Genomic DNA, 22,234 nt, shown 5'->3' on the forward strand with positions numbered 1-22,234 from the left:
CAAGAGAGGCACAGCACTAACAGTTGCTGTGGAAGAAAACATCCCCTACGCCTTTAGAAAGCCCACGTGGAACAGCAAGGAGGGACCCGGCCACAGTAACACTGGATGAGTCTCTCCGCATACCGTGCTTTCTTCCATCCATCATCCTCTTTGCTGAACAAACTATTTGGATTCTGTTCCTTTCAATGTCTGATTCTTTCCAGCCATAAACATCTTGCTAGGGCCATCACTTTCTCTAAGATGACTGCCTAGTCCTCCAAACTGGTGGGGCTGACCAAGCTCAGTGCTCACCCCATTCCTTCCATGTCCCTTAATTAAACAATTAACCCAACTGCTGCTCTGACAAAATGCCTAAGGCTGAGTAATGTATGAAGAAATGAAGTTAGTTCAGCTTAACAGATCCCTTGGCTACCAGATGCACTATAATGGTCACGGTGATGGCATCACAGTGGGTACATACGCAAGATGATAAAATATTCCAACACAGGAGCCCAGGGCCCAAGGTGAGGTCGGGTCTTACTCATTCTTGGGAGAACTACCATTAATCCCACTCTAGAACAGTATACCCAATAACCTAATTACCTTTATGACACCTGGCTCTTAAGGGTACCAACAACTTCAACACTGCCATGTAGGCATCTGGTCTGTGAACCTGTAATGGTGGCCAACCTCTTTGGGTGTGGCTTCAGGCAGACAGAAGGAGGGAAGCTTAAGGCATGGCTTTCCTTCCCTCAGTCTTTCTGGTGTGTCAGCCGATCTGGTAGGAAGAGCAGAGAAACACTCCCTCGGTTCTTTGTATTTTTCTGTGTGATTGTTCCCCAGTAAACACCCATTTATCATCTATCTTGGGTCTAGTGAACTCATTACATCCTCGCCTTCACTGCCACACTAGAGGTCAATCTCCCAGCACATAAACTCCTACGGCGTAAACCGCCTGCTATAATCCAAGCAGACTGCTTGTCACTGTGTCTGTCTTCCTTACAAGTTACATGCAAACAGAGCAGCATCTCTTTTGGCCTTTGCAAAGGACTCTACTGTTCAACACAATGTTTACCATGGAGGATGAAAGAATTCAGTAAAAGTTGAACTTAAGTTTTTCTGGACAGAAGAATATAGTAGAAAAGACAGCTAAGAAAGTTGCCTGACACTAACTACCCAGAAGGGACAAAGCCAACTTCACACTCTGTAGTGAGCCACAGTGTTGGCTGCAGTGAGCTGCAGGGTTGGAGGCAGTGAGCCACAGTGTTGGCTGCAGTGAGCTGCAGGGTTGGCTTTGTCCCGAGGCTGCAGCCTCATGTGTTGATCTTAGGATCTGGGGGTCAGGCCTATAACTGGTCCCTCTGGGATTGAAATGTTTGGAAACGCCTGCTGTAGAACGCCATTCCTGAGTATTGCCTCCTCTACAAGTTCCAGAAGGCCCCACTTACCCTGGGCAGGCATGGAACCAACCTTACTGTAACATATCCTGTAGCTTGGATCTAGAATCCCCAATAACCTAAATGTTGAAGGCTCCTCCCTCCCCCCCTGCCCAGTCTGTGACAGTACTGGAGACAGTGGGACCTTTGAGAAGTAGAGCTCAGGTGAAGAAGTTAGATCAATGAGAGTATACCCGTGGGGGGAGTGTCTCACATTGGGGTTTCAGGTCCCTTCTACTTTTTTCTTTTTTTCATGGCTACCCGAAGGCGAATGGAATTCTTCTGTCACATGGCATGTCTCCTCAATGCTGCACTATGCTTGAACAAGCCCAACATAATGGAGCCAAATAATGACGGAATGAGACCTCTGAGGCCACCAGCCAAAACCAGCTTCTTCTCTAAAAGGTGATTGTCTCAGGCATCTAATGACAGCAACAGGAGAATAACACATTATGTACTAGCAACAATTTCTGATGAGCCATCTTCCATCTTCTTTTGCTTCAGGAAAATAAGTGAGCGAGGCTGGGAGACACGGACTCATCCTACTTATTCAGGAGTTGAAGGGAGCCTCCTGCCAGGCCCAGAGTGGAGCTGGGGATGGCAAAGGCTGCTGGGTGCTTTGCTCTACTCGTGTCGAGGCCAGTTCTCTGAAAGGTGAGGAGCACTGTAACAGGATCTTCCCAACACAAACTCTGCCTTCTAACCAAGTTTTCCACCTGCACCTGAGAGCAGCACCTGCTCCACACAGAGGCCATCCTCCAGGACCACAGGAAGCCTCAAGTCAGCAAGACAGTCTTTGGGCAAATGACCGCGCTTTTGGCCAGCGCATTAGACAGGTCACTGTTGGCCTGCAGCTCAGGGGTCTTGACAGCTGCATTTTAATTTCCTTCTGTGTATGAAATGCAGAGTCCAGAGGGGAAATTGTGACCAGGGATTGATAACAACAGAGCTTTTGTCCAATGAGTTCTAGTCTCTCACTGGTGGCTCATGGCTATTCACCTATCTGAGGCTAGAGGAGAAGACAGCTCACTCATAGCCAGAGAGCGTGATCTGAATGGCACGAGGTTGTATTTCCATAAAACAAGAACAACTGACATCTGGCTCTCTGCCATTACCCCAGGAGAGGTGTGTAGCTAAGCAACTTGGCCCAGGATCGGGTGACTGGTAACTTAAATGTCTCTATCCATCCAACTTGGACATATCCAGGTTGCATTATGAACATTGGACTCCTGTTTTCCCTCTCAGCTAAAGTCTCAACTGACTCTTTGTTTTGCCTCCTTGGCCAGAAGTTATCTCTGAGTCTGCCTTCCCAGAACAGCCAGGCTGCTCCAAGCAAAGACATGACAAACAGACTTGCAGTGGTGTTTATGATAAGGACAACAATAAAGACCAACCTTGGACGTGTACGTGTGGCCATCAGATCCGCAGACCATCGCTGACTGTGCCACGGGGCAGGGCTTGCACTTAACCAGATTTGAAGGTCCAGCCCAGTGTTTGTGAGCCACATTGCCCTTCTTTTGCCTAAGGAAGAAAAAGGGGATGTTAGTTGAAACTCTGCCCCGCCCCCATCCCTGCTTCCCTAGGTTCCCAAAGAGCATAGCTAAACACACACACAAAAGCAGCCCTAAAGCAGATGAGAGGCCCGAGGGATGCCAGCCAGAACTCCTATTGTTCCAAGCCATCAAAGGGCATCAGGGGTTTTCTCTCCAAAGCACGTATTACGTCCAATAGCTGAATCAAGCAAAATGGTAGCTATTAAAACACTGCATATCACATACCCACATGGAAAAAGCATCACAGACATTTGAGAAACAGCGAGAGAGATAGAGAGAGAGCGGTACCATCCACCCCAGTGTCTGTGTCAACACATCACAAGTGTCCGGGACAGCCTCCCATAGCCTTCCATTCTCCTGGGGCTGCTGGGTTGCTTCCATATGGGCAACCCATGCCACCATGTGAGCACTTCATACAGAAACACTCCAGACACCACCAGAAGCCCCCTGCACAGCTGTAGGACACCATCTCTGGGTAGACTTTTAAAGTGATTTCACTACAGCTTCCAACTTGATATTTGGTTAAGGCTAGGGTGATGTCACTTCACTCCGGCTCCAGTTTCCACGCCCACCTTTGTTGTAATGATAAGTGGCGGTTACTATGATGGCTGTGTCCATAAAAAGGACCCTTTGTCTGTATCACGATCCACTGAAGGAGAGGGGCCTGCAGTTCCTGCCTTCCTTTCTCTCTTAGCTGAAGCTGATCTACATGCAGTTCACATGTATGACTGCCATGGGCCAAGGGCAAACACCTTTGCACTGCCCATCAACCCGGCACTCCTCACTGTTCATCAATCAGATAGCTAAAATTCCCTTGAGGTCTTTGGCACTGGCAGTCAGTCGTGCGGTGATTAGCATGTGGACTCTGCAGTCGGAAAACACAATTCACAGCCAGCTCTACCACTGAAGTACAGTGTGACCTTGACAAGACATTGAATGCTAGAAGTCCAAGTTTCCCATCTATAAATGGAGGAAACAGAAACTTCTTCTGGTGGCTATTATAAAAATTACAATATGTTATAACATGAACTCAAAATGCCCCAACAGGTTGATGTACAGGGGTGGGTTTTTGTGGGAAATGCCCCAAACTGGATGCTATGCTGGGGGTGTGTTTGTGGGAAATGCCCCAAAGGGCTAATATACTGGGAGCTCTTTTGCTAGTTGATAGGCTTTGGGGAAATTATTGGATCCTGGGGCCTCCAATACAATAAACACGTTAAGCCCTCAAGGGATTTAAATATGATGGAAATGCAAGCTGCAGGCACGCCCATGTGGGGGTGGGGGGGGGGATGAAGATCTCTGGGGAAGAGGCATATCCTTGGGAACTACGTAGTTTAATTCCTTCCTGTGCTTGTTTTCTGTTTCCTGTCTGGCCTGAGTTGAGATGCCTCTGTCAGATACTTCCTGGTTACACCATGATGCCCTGCCCTGCCACAGGCCCAGCAAGACTGTGAACTAAAACTTCTTAACCCCAAAGTACATAACTCCTCCCTTCAAGTTGCTTTACTTGGGCATTTATTTTTACAGCAAGGACTATAACTAGCGACCTTCAAAAGAAGAAGCAATAAAAATGGCAGCCATTACTATTGTTTCCCCAGTAGATGAGACTGAAAAGAAAGGAGTGAGCATTGCATGGGAATGGGTAAGACCTTAAGGCCGAGGTCCAGAGAGCCCTTACCACAGGCAACCTGTGAAGCTAGAATGGAATCTGCTCTGCTGCTTGAACGAGGCCCCCATCCCTGAGGGATTCAGCTGTGGTGACTGAGGTGAGCTGCCCTCTTCCAAATGAGAGGGGAGAGAGAGAGAGAGAGAGAGAGAGAGAGAGAGAGAGAGAGAGAGAGAGAGGAAACACTAATTCGGTTCTTATGCTCCACCTCAGGCCTTTATTAGTAATTTAAAGGAGGCAGTGGGTGAGGAGAGCCTGTGTGGAGAATTCCCGGAGAAGGACATCAAAGGGAGTCAGTTCATACCCATAGCATAGCCCCTGGGCCACCAGGGATCCAGGCTGGAGAGAAAACATCTGAACCTATCTGACCAAAGAATCAGAGAACAAAGTTCTAGGAGGGCCCAGACCACCCAGGGTTGACCTTGTTTTACCGAACAGGGACCTGGAAACCCCAAGGGAGGCGGAGTCCTGTCTGAGTTGTGGATCTGATTGGTGGTGAGGGCTAGGGCCTTCAGAGAGTGTCCGACGATGAAGCTCTTCCTTGGCCCATGTCTTCATTACTTTTCTATTGCTGCCACAAAACACCATGACCAAGGCAAGTTATGAAAGAAAGCATGTGACTGGCTTAGAATTTGTGGTGGTTTGCATGAGAATCCCCCCCCCATAGCCTCATCAAGTTTGAACACGTGGTCCCCAGTTTGTAGAAATGTTTAGGGAGGATTAGGAGGTATAGGAAGGAGTACATCATTGGGGAGTGGGGTTTGAGGCTTCCAGAGCTCAAGCATCCCGCATTGTCTCTCTGCCTTCCACTTGCAGATCAGAATATAAGCTCTGAGCTGCTACACCAGCATCCTGCCTGCCTGCCTGTTGCCATGCTACCCACTATGATGGTCACTGGACATTAACATCTGGAAAGCGTGGGCCCTCAAAGTCAATGCATTCTTTTACAAGTTGCCTTGGCCATGGTATCTCTTCACAGCAACAGTGATTCTAACTAAGATGCAAATTTCAGGGGGTTAGAGCTGAGAGCTCACATCTCCATCCTCAAGCAGGAGGCAGAGAGCACACTGGGAATGGTGCTAGTCTTTTGAAACCTAAAAGCCTGCCCCCAGCAACACACTTATTCCAACAAGGCCACACCTCCAATCCTTTCCAAACAGTTCCACCAACTACGGACCAAATGTTCAAATATATGAACCTATGGAGGCCATTCCTGCTCAAACCATAGCAGCCCATCTCAGCCCTACCTAAAAGAGTAGCTTTAAAGTACTTTGAGGATGCCCTTGTCTGTGCTGTTGGGGAGCTGCCTGCTCCCCAAAAGCTACCCACACTGGCCTTACCTCTCTATCTGGGTTGGGACATTTTCATCATTTGAGTTTACCAATCACATGGACTTGAGGGCTGCTATGTTTCTTCAGCAGACATGACTCTCTCAAGGCCTGTTTAAGCCAACTGGCATGAGCGCCATGTGAGAATCACCAGGGCAGAGGAATGGGCTGTCAGTACACAGTTAATCTTAGAGCCCACAATTTCTTCAGCAGAACACCTTACATTTATCATCATTAGCAAGGCACACTGTCTGTCACTGACGTGAGTCAGCAAAAACAAGAAGTGTTCACATTTGGTAGCCCTTCTCCTGGGGTAGGCCCAAAAGGCTGAAGCAATTCCTGCTCTGGGGGGCAATAAAGCCCACAGGGTTTCCCTGGAGTGAGCATGCCCATGTGTGGTGATGGTTTAGGAGAAAGAAGCCTCCTCAGGGAGTTCAGTCAAAGGCAGGCAAGGGAGAATGAACACTGTAGAGATGGAGCCAGCAATCAGTCACCAGCTAATGACAGTGTTCTGTATCTGAACCTGGACTTCACCATTAAGTTCTTTAAGAGGCAAAGAAGTGAGGCTGGCTGGTGACTACCAGAGTTAAGGCACCTTGTGGATGTTTAAGGTGTCCCTGGTGGGTGGAGATTTTGCCCATGCCTGCCAAGCAGTTGCCAAGGGATCACAGAATGTTAGAGAAGCAAGTACCCTAGAGCTAATCTAGATAATGCTATGTGTGTGCGTGTGTTCAGGGATGACTGCTTAGTGATGAATAACCACCCAGAGTGCTCCCCCACCCTATTCTCTCACTCTCTGTGCTCCTTACTTGACCTTTGTTCTTAGGGCAGGGTTGATGCCTTGTGACCTTTCCAAAGTCCACTTTGGCGTGTTTACTATTGTTGCCCTGGTTCAGTTTGGTTTAGGCAGCCATGCTGGCGAGGCTTTATGGGTATAGGTTCTTACACTGGTGAGAGACGGACTCACAGGAACTCCCTGACCCTTTAGCTCTTACAGTCTTTGCGCCCCTGTCCCGCCCCTAAGCCTTAGGTGAAAGAGGGATTTGTGGGTGCATTCATTGGTAATGGACTCCACAGCTCTACATTTGCTTGGTTGTATTTTCTGTTACAAAGACTAAGCAGGTTGTATTTAGAAATTTCTGTTATAAAGACTAAGCAGGTTGTATTTAGGGAAACCCTGTGTGTGTGTGTGTGTGTGTGTGTGTGTAACAACAATGAATAAAAGAGAGGCCATTAATTTGAAAGTGAACAAGGATGGGTATATGGGGGGGGTTGGAGTGAAGAAAGAGAAGGGAGAAATGATGTAACTATATTATGATCACAAAAGTCAAAGAAAAATATGAAAGAAAATTAATCACATGAGTAACCTTGCCATATAAATGAAGAATTAGAAATGAAGAGGGAAAGCAATTTGTAAAGTCACACAGGCATATGGCAATTGCATCACAGCTATTTCCCCAGAAACCATGGCGAGGATCCAGTGTGTGACTTGAATCTCATGCTGGGGATCTGTACTCTCATTGCCGGGGCTCACTTGCATCAGAACATCTCCTCTGCACACATGTCTTTAGCTCTCTACCTGCAGATGAGATGAGAGTGCTCCCCATGCCCATCCTTGAGTGCTCACAGATCATGTCTGGGTAGAAGCACCTTAGGCCTTGCCTCAGATGTTGGGTAGACTTTTAGTACAAAGCCTTCACCATCTCGTTTTGCTGCTGGTTCCAAAGACTCTGGCACACCAGTTAGGTGAGGACAATCCTGGGTGTTCCTTATTTCAGCCCAGGTAAAATCTCCATGGAAATGGCATCCAACCTGTGGTACCTATCCAGTAACTACATCTGCAAAGCTGTGTGCCACTAGATGTAAGCCAACAGGCTTAACATCCCTGATGCCTGTGTATGTATTTGATTCCTCCAATCCAGTACAGACAATAAAAAATAACCAGCTCAGTCAAGGCAAGTGAGGAAGAATTCTAACTCAAATATTTCAATTTCTGAGTCAATGGAAAGTGAAATCTGATGAAGCAGTTTTGATGGATATGCTATGCCCAGTGTCACAGGCATTCGTCAACATGGGTGACACAGCAATTTGGTTGGGAGGAGGCTCTGCTCAGCCTTTCCTTGGCCACTGAGCCGACTTATCTCTGCTTGCCAAGACTACGGGGGTGGGGGGCAGCCTCCCCTCCTTTGGGTTGATGACACTGCAAAGAAAACCCCACCTATAAACCCCCACAGAGCAACCACCACCAGAACTCCTCCTCTGTCTGCTAAACTGCTTTCCCCAAGGCTTCCACTCTAAGTCTTCACATTTCCCAGCATTTGTGTTTCTGGAGTACAAGAATGGCTCTTAGCTACATATCTGGTCATGTGACTCTCACGCAGGAAACACTCAGTTTCCTGTCCCTCTGGCCACACTGCAGACTCTGAGTCTAGTGGTAAATTACCCTAGTGTGTCTTAATAGTTGCACTATTTGCTTGGCCCACTCACCAACCTGTATTCATTCATGCGTGTGCACCAGTTTTCGTTCAACCACACTCAGCTGTTTCCTAGAGCTCTCAGTGATGGTCTCTGTGTCATCAAGCATCACCCTCCTCCCTAGCATATCTTCATGCCCGCCTTCATGTCCCTTCCACCCCCACTCCCTTCTCTTCAAAGGCCAGCTCATATATTAGTGCACCAGGAAGCCTCCAGGGGCCGCTTCACACACACAGGCACTGCTGCCTTCACCATGGCTCGAAATCACTCCCAGGGGAGAGTTCCCAAACAAGCTCCTTGACTCTACCTGGCCAAACAGTAAAGTCTACATCTACTCCTCGCAGAGGAAGTCTGGCCAGTTTTTATGTATTTTTATCATATGTTATACACAGTCTTTCTTTAATAATACTAAGAAATACTATTTAGTGCCATTGATAAGGAAATGCAGACTGGAACAGAAATATAAAAATGTGTTCCACCAGCAGGTGCTAATGGACTACGCTCAAACAATCACCATATCTTCTAACAAACTCAGAGAGTGACACAGTACCACATATGGACATAGTGTTAAATTTACTTTGCTCTAAAACGTTCTTTGGAGCACCAATCAGAAGACATCTACAAAATCGATTAGCAAACCCATCTACCCATGTTCATTATATGTATAAGGACAGGTCAGTGGCCATGGATACAATCACACACTTACTAGGTGACAACAGAGACCAATAGGATGGACTGATCAGATCATGGCAACTCTCTTCTAGGTTGTTCCTGTCCAGGTCCCCAGAGATGTCACCTTTAACTGTTGGCTGTCTACACTGGTGCTTCCTGCTTCTGCCTCCCCCATCACACACCTGCAGCAAGGTGGTGCCGAGGGAGTTTGATGACATCCAGCTGTGACCCTACCAATTCACTTGCTGTTGCAGAGTGGCGCCATGGTCAGGGCCCACAGCAGGAACTGACAAAGCCATCATTTTTTCAACAGTAAATCTATGTGTAAGAATAAATATACCAACATAATCCTGCTGTTTGAAATTCAGCAATTTCTGCCCAAGGATTTTAATGACAAGAGGGAGGGGGGACTGGAAATGGGTGACTAATGAAAGCACACACAGTAGAAGTATTGCCTTTTTTTTCCTTTCAGCCACCAAGGAGGGGCTTTGCTGTCACTTGCACACAGCATTCTAGCATGTTTGAGTGTCTGGGGTAGTACTGTTTCCCTCTGTAGAGGCACAGCCGAGGAAGGGCTAAAGCAACTGCAGAGAGTAAATGACAGCCAGGCCAATGCATTCGCTTTGAGTAGCCACCACATACCAATCTAGAGGTACAAATGCCCTTCTTCCCTGCTGCTTCTCGCAGCAACTCTCTTGGGGTAGCCACCATCAGGACCCATCCACAGGCAGAAAAACCAAGGCTTATGTAATCTCTCCCCATCAACAGACCTTATTTCCTGGCTTGTCTTTGTTCTCTGGTTGCCTGCCAGCTCAGAGGTGTGAGAACCCATCAATGAACAATCTCTCCCCAGTAATAATAGCGTTGGTTTGCTGTCATCAAAGGACCGCGTGCATTCTATTCTCATGTTAATATCAAACCGCCCATTCAAGAATAAAATTGAATTTGTTTGCAAAATCAAAACTAATTGGTTCTAAAGCAGGGATGGGAGATACCCAGATTGTTGACATGGTGGCTATTTTGAACCAGAGACAAAATAATGAATGTTAATTGAAATGAAAACATGTTAACCATTGGAATAATCTGTCATGTACAATGATGCTGTGATTTCTCGGTTGTTAGGGTTATTTCAGTCATTATCCTGTGTCATAAAATTACACAGGGACAGCATAATGGCTTGTGTCATTTATGAATGCCATCCCAATGTAAGAGACAGCTTCCCACGTGACAGATTTTCCATCACAGCATGCATAGGCTTGCAAGACCCATTCCCAGATATAGGATCCTGTGCAACCAAGTGCAGTTTTATCAATGAGGCAACAGGGCCACAGGGAAGGAGGATTTCTCTGGGCAAGGAAGTCCCCAGTGCAGTCAATGGCACACAAGACAAGCTGTTCATTTAGGGAAGTTGGAAATGTAAAAGGACAGGAATATGGTAATGGGAACAGCTGCTAAATATTTACCGAGGGCTTACAATACACCACTACTGATGAGCATAGGATGCTCTTCTGGTAGCCTGGCCCGTGATGAGCTCCAGTGAGGTTACAGTCATTGCTTCAGGCACTTTTCATGAACTTTCCCATTTACTACTCACAAAATCTCCCAGAGGGAGAAAAATGCGGTAGAGCATAGGAAATCTGCTAGGGAGAAGGAGTGGGAGTGACTTCCTAGGCAAAACAGCCATGGGCAATGGGAGGGACCCAGGCCTGTCACCCTGAGCCCACCAGGCATTGAGGCAGGAGACAGCCACTGGTTTATCTGGAAGGTCTTTTCTGGCTCCAGCCCATCTTAGGTGGTCTAGATAAGGAGGGTGAGGTTCACAGAGCATCTCAGATGAAGGCTTGGGTGTGACAGAAGTGGGACATGGACAGACAGACAGACAGACACACACACACACACACACACACACACACACACACTCTACAGATTCCCCCCAAAAATGTGCTTGGCCAACAGTGGGGGAGGGAGAGAGAGAGAGAGAGAGAGAGAGAGAGAGAGAGAGAGAGAGAGAGAGAGAGAGAGAGAGAGAACAAGTATCTGATTATAACCCTGACCTCTGGTAGTTCTTAGTTTGGGACATTATTTGAATCATGTTTTGTTTTGGGTTTTTTTGGGCTATTTTTTTTGTTTTGTTTCTTTTGTTTTATTTTTTGAGACTTCCTAATTGAGTGTCCTGGGATTCTGGTCAGAACAACCACTTCTAGGATGACACATTCTCAGTGTTTCCCAAATGAGTGAAGAAGATAAACAGATTGGCTGATCATGTAAATGCCACCAGCCTTCTGTAAATAACCAGTTACCTGCCTTTTAGACAGTGACAGATCATGGCCACTGGCCATAGGGCTCTGTGAGGCAGATACTACTACAGTTGTCACTTAAAAAATCAACGGGTTCACAAGTTTGGCTGCTAGAGTCAACATGCAAAAAATTACATGTATGTTCCTTCTCCCTGCTCCCTTCCCGCCCCCACTTTCTACAACCCCAACTAAAATTGTGCTTGGTCAAGAAAAACTACAAGTCAGCAGCATAACAAGATATTAGATGAGGCTGCAGAGATGGCTCAGTGGCTAAGAGCTGCTCTTCCAGAGCACCCAGATTCAATTCTCACTCACATAGTGATGCGCAACCATCTGTCGCTCCAGTTCCAGGAAATCTGAGACCCTCCTCTGGCCTCCACAGGCCCTATACACACACGATTCACAGACATACATGCAGCAAAACATCCATACACATAAAACAAAAATTAGAAAGTAAAATCTAAAAAGACCAAAGCTACTACAAAAATGTAGAGTTGACCTTTCCTTATTCCCTTAGGGAAATGGTGGTTTTAAAATCAATTTCTTCCCAATTGTGGAAAGAAAAGAAACCATTACTCTGACTTGCTGTTTCTTGCTCTCCATTGCTCACCGGCTCAATAAAGTATGTCCATCTTTAAGCCCAAGGAACCCTTGGCCATCTACTAAATCTAAAAGCACATGTAACAAGCAAGCCCAGGACGGGCAGTTTCACTGAGTCGCCTTTATATGCATTCATCACCTGTCTTCTCCAGGAGAGGAAGATTAGGGAGGGGTTTTTGCTGACACAACTCCCAGCTAAGTGTTTGCAAGCAGGCAAGTGTGCACCAGGATCGTGGAAGCATGCACATTTCCACCCTTGGCTTTGCTGTTACAATCTTAGAAAACACTGGCTTGCATTTCTTAGGGCCCATTAATTACCATGAGATGAGCTTGTGCAAGAAGCCAGTGCCTGTGTGTGCTCCCTAGTCACCAGCGGCAAGGCTCCCTGTCCTTGCAGGGCTGCTGCATGCAATCTGCCTTAGCAAGGAGTAAGTCACCCAAAGGGAGAGGTGTCATTAGTGACATGACAGGATTAAAACAAAATATTTAATTTGCTACTTACACAAACCTATAATGGGTTTTGACCAAATCTACCCTTCTCCCATCCCCCATCCCCACTTATCCCCCCGCCCCTGTCATGTGCTCTTTTTCTTTTTTAATATAATCCCCATGGAGCCCATTTAGTGCTGCCTGTGCGTGAACTGGTGTGGGGCCATCTACTGGAGCCTGGCTATCCGGTCAGGGCCTGCATCCCTGAAGGAAACTGTCTCTCTGCAGCAGTGGTCAATTGCCAACAGCTCCCCAGACGGGGTGGGACCTCATGAGTCTTTTCTCCAGCAGGTCTTAGCATTTTATCTGCCTTTATCTTGCATGAAGCCCTGCCCATTTGAGTTCATTGTGAGACGGCACTGTGATGTCTGGCTTGTACGGTTTTGCTACAGATATCTACACTTTCTGGCTCCTCCATGATGATCCCCCAGTCTTGGGGCGGGGGAGGAGTATGATATGGATGTCCCATTCAGGGTTGAGCAGGCCACAGTCTCTACTTCTCTGCATGTTGGCCAGTTGCAGGTCTCCTTACTAAACCCCACTTACTATAAAAAGAAACTTCTCTGCTGAGGTTGAGAGGCCGATCTAGAGGTATAGTAAGGACACGCACTTAGGCTGTAGTTCATTACTGTCCTAGTTAGGGTTCCCACTGCTGTGATGAAATGCCATGAGCAAAGCAGCTCAGGGAGGAAAGGGTTTGTGGCACTTACATTTCCAAGTGACAGTCTATGACTGAAGGAAGTCAGGACGGGAACTCAGTCATGGCAGAAACCTGGAGGTAGGACCTGATGCAGAAGCCATGGAGGAGTCCTGCTTGCTCCTCAGGGCTTGCTCAGCCTGCTTTCTGATAGAAGCCAGGACCACCAGCCTAGGGGAGGCCTCACCTACCATGGGCTGGGCCTCCCACATCAATCACTAATTTAAAAATGTCCTATAGGCTTGATCTTACAGGGGCATTTTCTCAAGTTGACATAAAACCAGCTCTTACAATTACCATGTCCATCTGCAGAAAACTAGTACTCAGGCTCTCAGACCTAGCCAGTCCTGGGTTTGGGCCCCCAGTTGATACTTAGATGGGTTGAGTGGGAAAGGCCGAGTAGAGGAGGGAAATGGGGAAAGAGCACCAACTCCAAAGAGTTTTGAAAATATTATATGGAAAATTAATATTGCAGAATCTTCCTAAAACACGAACATAAAGAGGTTTGATTGGCATTATTCTATAACAGGGGGACAACCCATCACCCAGACCAAAGCAATTCGGAGAGGAAAGGGTGTCATAATAGGCTATCAAATAAAAACATCAGTGCCAGGTATGGGATTCCTCTTTTCAAGTTCTTGGTGAGTGGGGTTCCACAGACTCCCCCACAACACTATGGGTTACTTCCATTGTTCCTGGTCACCCCTAGAACTTGATGGAAGGACCCTACTATCGCTGAAGCCATGCACACTCAAGTGCAAGAATGTGAAGAGGCCAGGTGGTGGTAATATCTCATCTGCCAGCACTATGTTTCAGGTTGTTTCCCAGACAGAGAAAATGATGGAAATGCTTGCTGACTCCAGTTTCCTGCTGGCTGGGGGTGGGGGCAGGAGTGTGGTGACATGCCCTCAGATAACTCTACCCACTCCTGATCTCAGGAATAGAAAGGTGAATTGAATTCCGAAGCTGAGGAAAGAAGAGTCTAACGTTAAAAAGAGGTGGTGTCCAGTCTACAAGCCTCCTGGCTGGACCAGTCCTTAAGAATCAACGTCGAGCCTGTCCCCCCCTGGGGGCTCGGGAGTAAGCAGAGCCATGCACAGTCTGGCACCAGCAGCTGGGATGGAGGACAGTCGATGCTGGCCACTGTCCACGCCTCCTTTCTTAAGGCAGGAGCAAAGGCCACTCTGTAGCACCAAGAGGAACACAAACCAGCAGCTCTGAGAGACAAATGACATCGCGCAGCTCCAGAGGGGAGTTGACCTTTATGTGTGTCAAGTCACCGCGCATAGGGACAGGGTAGACAATCAGGCAAGAGCCTAGAGAGGTGGGTCACAGGTCAGACAGGGGCAGACCCCTGGAAGGCCCACCCTGGAGAACAAAATGAGATTGGTATATGACATCAGGGTCACTGGAGGCTTTCATGAACATTTTCTGAGTTGTTTCTGTGTGCCCAGCAGTGTAAAACACGCAGAAGTGGTCCTGTCCCCTCGTCAATCACAGTAAACCCCATTTCAAACAGCATTTTGTCACTCAGTGACAATCCACGTTGCTAACTAAGCAAATTACCCTGGTGTAGGGGAAGCTGTAGCCACGCCTTCTTAGGGGCTGGCTAAAGGTGTGGCCTGCGAGGGCGTGGTCAAGGTGATAAGTGAGAGTTGGTCAGGTGGTTGTTTTCTGGTTTCGGTTTCACTTTCGTTTTGCTGTACAGACTGCTGCCCAGTCGGCTGGCAAGGTCGCTCTGTAAGTAAGGCGTTTTCCCTATTAAAATCCCTTGTATTTCTACCTGGCTCCGTATTGGTAATTTCCGGCATTACCTTGATCCTGCATCTCTAGCTCCTCCCTTGACTGCCCTATTTACCTACAAAATATTTGGTGAACACCTATCCTGTGTCACACATCCTGAAGCAGGCACAGGAGACGTAAGGTGAGAGAATTGTGTCCACCTGCCGCTGGTACTCAGAAGGGCTCTGGGTTCTGCCAAGTGCTTTAGTCACCGTTCCATTGCTGTGAAGAGAGACCATGATCAAGGCAATTCCTAGAAGAAAACATTTAATCAGGGCTTGCTTACAGCTTCAGAGGGTTAGTCCATTAATAATGTGGCAGGGACTAGAGAGGTAGGCAGGCATTGTACTACAGCAGAATCTGAGAGCTTGACATCCATTCCTCAGGCAGCAGCAGAGTAAGAGACACTTGGCTTAGCATGGGCTTTTGAAACCTCAAAGCCCATCTCCAGTGACACACCTGCTCCAACAAGGCCACACCTCCTAATCCTTCCCCAACAGTTCTGCTAACTGAAAGCTAAACATTCAATCAGGGTACCTGGTTCCTTGGGGATCCCCACCGTTCCCCAGCAAAGCTAGGAAATGGCAACACTATTACCCAAGTGAGTACTCCAGGAGGTGAAATACCTGCCCCTGGGCATCTGGGAGGTAGGACCTCTGCCCACGTGGGCCTTAAAGGTGGGGCAACAAGTTCACAGTGATGATGTGTTTTTGAAATATTTAATGCGTGTGTTTGTGTTAGTATGCGTGTGTATGCATACAGATGTGTGTGGGTGCACATGTGGAGGCCACACAGGGCATCGGGGTCTCCTCTATAACTCTCTACCTAGCCCTTTGAAGGAGGGTCTTTCCCTGAAACTGGAATTGATGTTTCCTTTACTGGGCTAGAAACCAGCAAGCCTCAGAGAGTCTCCTGTGTCCTCCCAACTAGGAGCTGGGGTTGCAGGTATGTATTGGACATCCAGTTCATTATGTGGTGGTTTCTTCTGTCTGGAACAAAGCTGTCCCAGCACTTTCTTTAGGAGGTGCCTGTGTTAGTTCATAGACTTGCATGTGGTGAACTGTTGTCAGTCACCCCAAGGATGAACTTGAGTCTCACCTGTATCTGGTCACATTTTCTCAAGAGTGTGGGATTAGACTTTAAAGCTGACAGTGAAATGAGCTGACGAGCACTGTTATGAAATGGGCAAGGACATGAAGTGGGGAGATCCAGGGTTAGAGTGGAATACTGAGAAGGAAGGCTTTTGTTCCCTTGCCACCAAAATTTGTATATTGAAACCAAATTCCAGATGCTAAGATACTTGAAAGCCGAATGTCTGGGAGGTAGGTGATTGGGTCTGGGGAGCAGGACTGGGACTAGTTGTTTTATTGTTTTTTTTTTATTATTATTATTTTGTTTTGGTTTGGTTTTTTGAGACAGGGTTTCTCTGTGGCTTTGGAGGCTGTACTGGAACTAGCTCTTGTAGACCAGGCTGGTCTTGAACTCACATCTATCTGACTGCTTCTGCCTTCCAAGTGCTGGGATTAAAGGCGTGCGCCACGACGGCCCGGCTTGTTTTTAATATTTTTTTACTTTATGTGTATGAGTGTTTTGTTGATGTATGTATGTGTGTCATATGCCTGCCCCATGCCCACAGATGCAAGATGATACCCTCCTATTGGAGTTACAGGTGTTGTGAGCTGCCCGATGTGGGTGCTGGGAACTAAACCCAAGTCCTCTGCAAGAGCAGTAAGTGTTCTTAGCCAGTGAACCATCCCTCTAGCTCAGGATTAGTGACTTTCGTACATGAGCCTGCTGAAGCACCAGTGGTTTCTCCGGGCAAAAAGGAGTACCTCAAAAAAAAAAAACAGGAAACAGGTCACAGCAGGCACAGTACATGCTGTGATTCCTCCAACTCTAGGAGTCTGAGAAATAAAAATCTGTTTGGAAGCCAGTCAGTCTCTGCCACTCTTCTATAGCAGCCACAGAGATGAAGACAAGAATATGATATAGTACTGCACACTGGAACTTGTGTAGTCCTGAGCATCTCTGGGAATGACAGCTGTTATTGTTCCATCTCCCTGTTCTTGGAGAACCTGACTCTCAGACAAGAGACCAATGTTTATTGACTACTTGCTATATGCTGGGACTCCACGCACCGCTTTACTTGCCATGATGTTATGGTGTAGGGTGTAGACTCATGAATTCATGAGTGGAGATTCAGGGCAGAAGAGCAGCGTGAGGGCAGAGAAGATTTTCTGGGCAAGATGGGCCTTGGGAAAGTATTGGCCCTCAATGGCTGTTAATACTGACACCACAGGCCAATACTGGTCATCGTATGCTGGAGTCGGTATACCTGCACGCTCTTAGACCACTAGTGAAGCCGACAGCCACACTGCCCACTGTTGCTCACTTCTCTGCTCTCTACCCATCTTTCAGCTCCAGCTTCAGCTGTGTGGTGGGACTGTTCGCTTTCCACGACAGCGATGCACCTGTGACCTTAACTTCCTTTACTAGGACACAAGCTCAACATGGGGATTTTACACACACACACACACACACACACACACACACACACACACACACACACGCCCTCTAGCATCTTTCCCATATAGCACAGCGTCTGCTTTAAAGAGCAAGAATTCAAGGAAATTCAGTCTGCTGTAAGCCACCTCCTTCTTAAAGCTCCACAGCTGTCCATCCTGCCTGGCTGAGAACCAGGCTTGCATCCACGGCCACCAGGGCCCTGCCTCCCCTCCAGCCTTACACCTCCCGTCACCTTTCCTACTGCACAGGCTGCCCTATTCTCACTTCCTTTAGAACAGCAGGGCCCTTCCCTTCCCTCTTCACCCAGAGGCCTTTGCCCTGTATCCCCTCAACCAAGAACACTTTCCCCTACTCCTGTCAAGAGATTTTCTCTGTTCAGCCAAGTCGAAGGGACTTGTATGGAGCCCTGCGTTGTAAGCCAAATAGCACTTATCACCTGTGATTAGATTCTCAGTTGCATCCCAACGGTCTGTTCTAGTAGACTTTAATATCTACAAGAGTAGACTGTATCCCTTAGATCACAAAATTCTAAACACACAGCATGGCATCTAGTTAAAGGCACCCACACATTTTTGTTGAATAAAGGCCTCATTTCCAACTCCAGTGTAATAGCATATGGATTAATACCCTTGATCTTGCCATCGACAGCACATATAAACAGTGTTTTGAGTGGTCCCTAACTTTGAGCTCTAACTTTTACCATCCCCATAGTCTACAAGAGAAGGGACCTTGTTCTAGAGGGGAGAGAAGCCCTACCACCTTGTCTCCACTTTAGGGTTTCTTGTGGCTGTGGGATGCTAAGCCATAGCTTTTGCTCTCATTGGGCCAACATCACCCATTGGAGTTAGCCCCATGGTTCACTACAAAGTGTCACAGCTATGGAAGCATCAAAGGCGAGGCAGGATGCTGGAAGTCCTCATAACACTTAACAGTGGAGGACCACAGGTTCAAGGTGGACCCTTGAGAAGCTTCTCTCAAGAGAGTAGTGGAAAGGAGCCAAGGTCACCAAGCTAATTAACGTCATCTCCCTTGTCCCTCTGTGCACAGACAGCCTTCTCTCCACCCACCCTCTCCACAGAGAACATGGAAGACACAGCATTAGCTTGAGAACATTCTATTAAAAACCCAAGTCCTTCTAAAGATAGTCTTGAGAGTCTGTGTAAGTCATCCTGAACCTATTTTCTGGCCTACACATCTGTAAGGTCAGTGCCCAGAATGGATTCTACTACAGTGTAGGATGCCTACAAAGAACATCTTTCATGGTTCACTGGCTGAATTCAGCTGGTATAAGACATCAGAACTGAAAGCCTATGTGTGGGGACCCTGATGAGTTTAGCAAAATAATAACAGGCAAACAGATTTATAATAATACAGGAGAATGAAAATGTTTATGGAAATCAAAATACAAAATCACAAAAATGGGAAACTTCAATCTTACAACTTTTGTTCATGACTTTTGAGGGCCCACGATGTGTTGGGTCCATCTGATAGCTAATCTGTCCCCATAACCTGTGTCCTCCGGATGGGCGATGAGCTTTTTACAGCTTCAATGTACTGCAGGGTGCAAGCGTATTTATTTCACAATGAGCAGAGACAGATGTGCTAATGTGATCCACACCTGTGTGCCGTCAACAAGACATGATCCTGCAAGGAAATCGTACCCGGTGATTATCTATTCAAAATGGCACGCCCACCTCAGCCAATTTTTACTCACACACTTAATTCTGAAGCTACAGATTTGCCACTGGGTGTGCTGCTTAATAAACAGACACACAGAAACACCACCCAGGGTTCCAACATTGGAGACAGCATGCAGTGCACTGAATGCCTTCATTAGACATGGAGGCAGAAAACGGGAGGGCGTCCATAAATATCCCTAGGCCCTGTAAAATACCAGTCAGCTGAGCTCCACAGATGCAGGTCCTATTAACATCTGGGCACACACACATCCTGGGAAAGTCAACCATACATAAAACACTCTTCATCTCGTGTAGACAGGAACCAATGCTGTAGAGTCAATGGGATACACAAACCCATCTTTGCAGGCAGCATGGCTGTGAGCCCAGAAGTAGAAGGGGGTGACCATGGGGCAGAGTTTTGGCCACTGAGGTCCACACCCGAAGATACCACACCCAGCTATGAGACTTACCAAGAGCCTGTGACTGCTAAGCCTATCCTACCCAGCCAGCTTTAGGTGGTATTGAAAGTATGGCTTTTAAGAAAAAACAGAAACAAGTCAGGGCAATACATAGGTACCAAACTGCATTAGAAAACTTGTGTTTGTTAATTTGAAACATCTTTGTAGATCTGGACCCCTTTTTCTGCAGCAGATGGTGACTATTACAAAGGTAAACAATTGGGTGAGATGCAGAAAACAAGCAAATGTAGGGTACCCAACTCCAACTGACACATCAACAGTGCAACTCCTAGTCCCAAGGCTCAGGGAAGACCAAGAAAGAAGGGGGGAAAGATGATCACAGTGAGGACCAGGCTGCGTCCTGGAAGATAGAATCTTCTATAGATGTCAGGGAAGCCAAACCATGGAACCTCAACGTTGTGGTCAGCTAACAAGACCTGTATAATGACAGTATCAGTTGCCATAATGGAGGAAATTTACAATACCCACCCTGTGGCTGCTGAGAAAGGGAGAATCTGTTTTCTCCAGAAATGACCAAAGTCATTTGTCAGAAATGACCAAAGAAAAGACCTAAACACAAATACGTAACGGAACATAAAATTTAACTCAGTGGTTTGTGTGTGTGTGTGTGTGTGTGTGTGTGTGTGTGTGTGTAAAATAATAACTGAAGTCATGAATTTAAGAAGGAGTCACAGGAGGAATTGAAGGGGGAAGGGAGGGAGGGAGGGAGAAATGATATAAATACAGTACTCCTTATGAAATTCTCAAGAAACAAAGAATTTAAATAAAACGTGTATCTTTGTGACTGCGACTCTGCCTTGCAGTACAATGCATACCTCACCACGCAGTGTCTGCCCTACATGCTGGCCCCTGCTTCAAGGGACTGAAGATTCCATGCAATTATTCACACTTCTAACAGGAATTGCTTTTTAATCTCTACTGTTCCTGTCATCAAGATCAGCCAGCCAATGCCTTCAGTTTCATAAAGGAAAACAGGAGGGAAGATGTGGGCTTGAGGACAGGCCTGTCTGTGTCCTGGGCACACATGGACAGTGATTCTGTTATAAGACCTCAAGGGTTTAAGTTAATTCAGTATGTCTATGTGCAAATGACATTTGCTTTAAAGGAATACTCTTGGAAAAGCCACAAAGGAGGAGGAGCCTGCAAAGATTGGTGTGGGCACAGAAAGGAGGAAATTGGTTTAATACCAGGGACCAGATCAGTTGTTTGATAAAAGCCAGGCACTAGGAAAAAGGGGTCCAGGGTTCCTCATGAAGGGGCCTCAGGGACTAGGAGAACAATGACTCCCCCTTGGAGATCATCCCAAGAGGCCGCTGTGTGACGTAAGTGCAAGGTGAGGAGTCTGCAGAGGGAGAAAACCTGCTAGTTGCAACTGGGACAACTGTTTATGAAACCTGAGTAGCGGCGTTGGTCCCCTGTGGGTAGAATGCAGACATCTGTGAGAAGGTCACAAGATCCATCCTTGTAAAGTTCTTCTGACACACGATTAGCAGTCAGTCTGTGCTGGTCCGAAGCATCCACTCTCCTCTCCTGTTCTTCAGTGGTAAATATATTTGGCATGAGCTCTGAATGTGTGATTGCACGCCTTTGCCAAAAGCAGGCCACAGCAGAATCTTTCCCATTTATCAAAGGGACCGACTTTAGAAGAGGATGAACCCAGACTTAGCTGTGACACTTCCACAGCCAGCGGAGGAACACCAAGTGCTTGGGCTTGCGCTCTGCCCACGAAGATCTCCGAGCTTGAAATGAAACCCAAGTCAGCGCATGGTCTCCCACAGAAGGGACACAAGCCACATCAGAGCAGTTTCCCAGGAATGAAGGTGGTCTCCACGACCCGATGATAACTCGGGATACCTTGATGGGCGAAGCATCAGAAAGCCAAGCAGGCGCCGGGGAGCCAGGCACCTTCCGCGTGGCCATGCGCCGTCTGAGCCTCCACAGCTATGTGTATGTATAATCAACTGCTTCAAAGCCCCTGTAGCAGGAGGCAGCGCTTTGTTGTAAAACAAAACTGAGATGAAACAGCCCCATCCTTTCAAATATCCTCTGAGAGTTTGGTATTTGAGGCACATTCTGTCATGTGCTTCTCTCTGACCTCAAACACTTTGATTCTTTTTTTTTCAAGTTCACATAAAAGAGAGAAAGCCCTGAGATTGGTCTACTGTACCAAAAGCCTTGACGGCATCTAAATTCTTTGCTGGCACAGAGAATTAGTTGTTATTCCAGATAGGGAGGAAGCAGAGATGAAGGGCCATTCCATTAGAGACGCCCAGCCCTCTGGGAAGTTGGGCCATCTTGCTCCATACTTAAAAATAGATGCGTCCCCACAGCTCCCCAGGGCTTTGAAGGGTCCACTTATATGCCGCAAGTCCCATTCTGACATCGTCCCCACATTCACAATGCCCCCACAGAATCAGAGTCTGTGATTTGTCTGGACAGCCCAAACAAACGCTTCCATTTTCCACTCTCCAAATGAAAATCAATGGCAAGAGAGAGGTAAAGATCAAGGTTCAGCCCCCTGTGAGGAGACGTCACCTCCGCCATCTCCTCTAGCAGCTGATTAGAAGCAATGATCC

General features: G+C 47.2%; 1 protein-coding gene across 2 annotated transcripts in view; it reads right to left on the reverse strand.

The window, feature by feature from the left end:
• Positions 1 to 22,234, reverse strand: part of Spock1 (SPARC (osteonectin), cwcv and kazal like domains proteoglycan 1) — a 472,211-nt gene that overhangs the window by 114,768 nt on the left and 335,209 nt on the right. For both annotated transcript variants that reach the window (XM_035441548.1, XM_035441547.1), the window contains one exon: positions 2,810 to 2,936. In XM_035441548.1, the coding sequence (XP_035297439.1) occupies positions 2,810 to 2,936 (127 nt within the window). The remainder of the gene's footprint in view (positions 1 to 2,809; positions 2,937 to 22,234) is intronic.

The sequence above is a fragment of the Cricetulus griseus genome, chromosome 3, assembly GCF_003668045.3.
Source record: "Cricetulus griseus strain 17A/GY chromosome 3, alternate assembly CriGri-PICRH-1.0, whole genome shotgun sequence".
In the NCBI taxonomy this organism is placed as follows: Eukaryota; Metazoa; Chordata; class Mammalia; order Rodentia; family Cricetidae; genus Cricetulus; species Cricetulus griseus.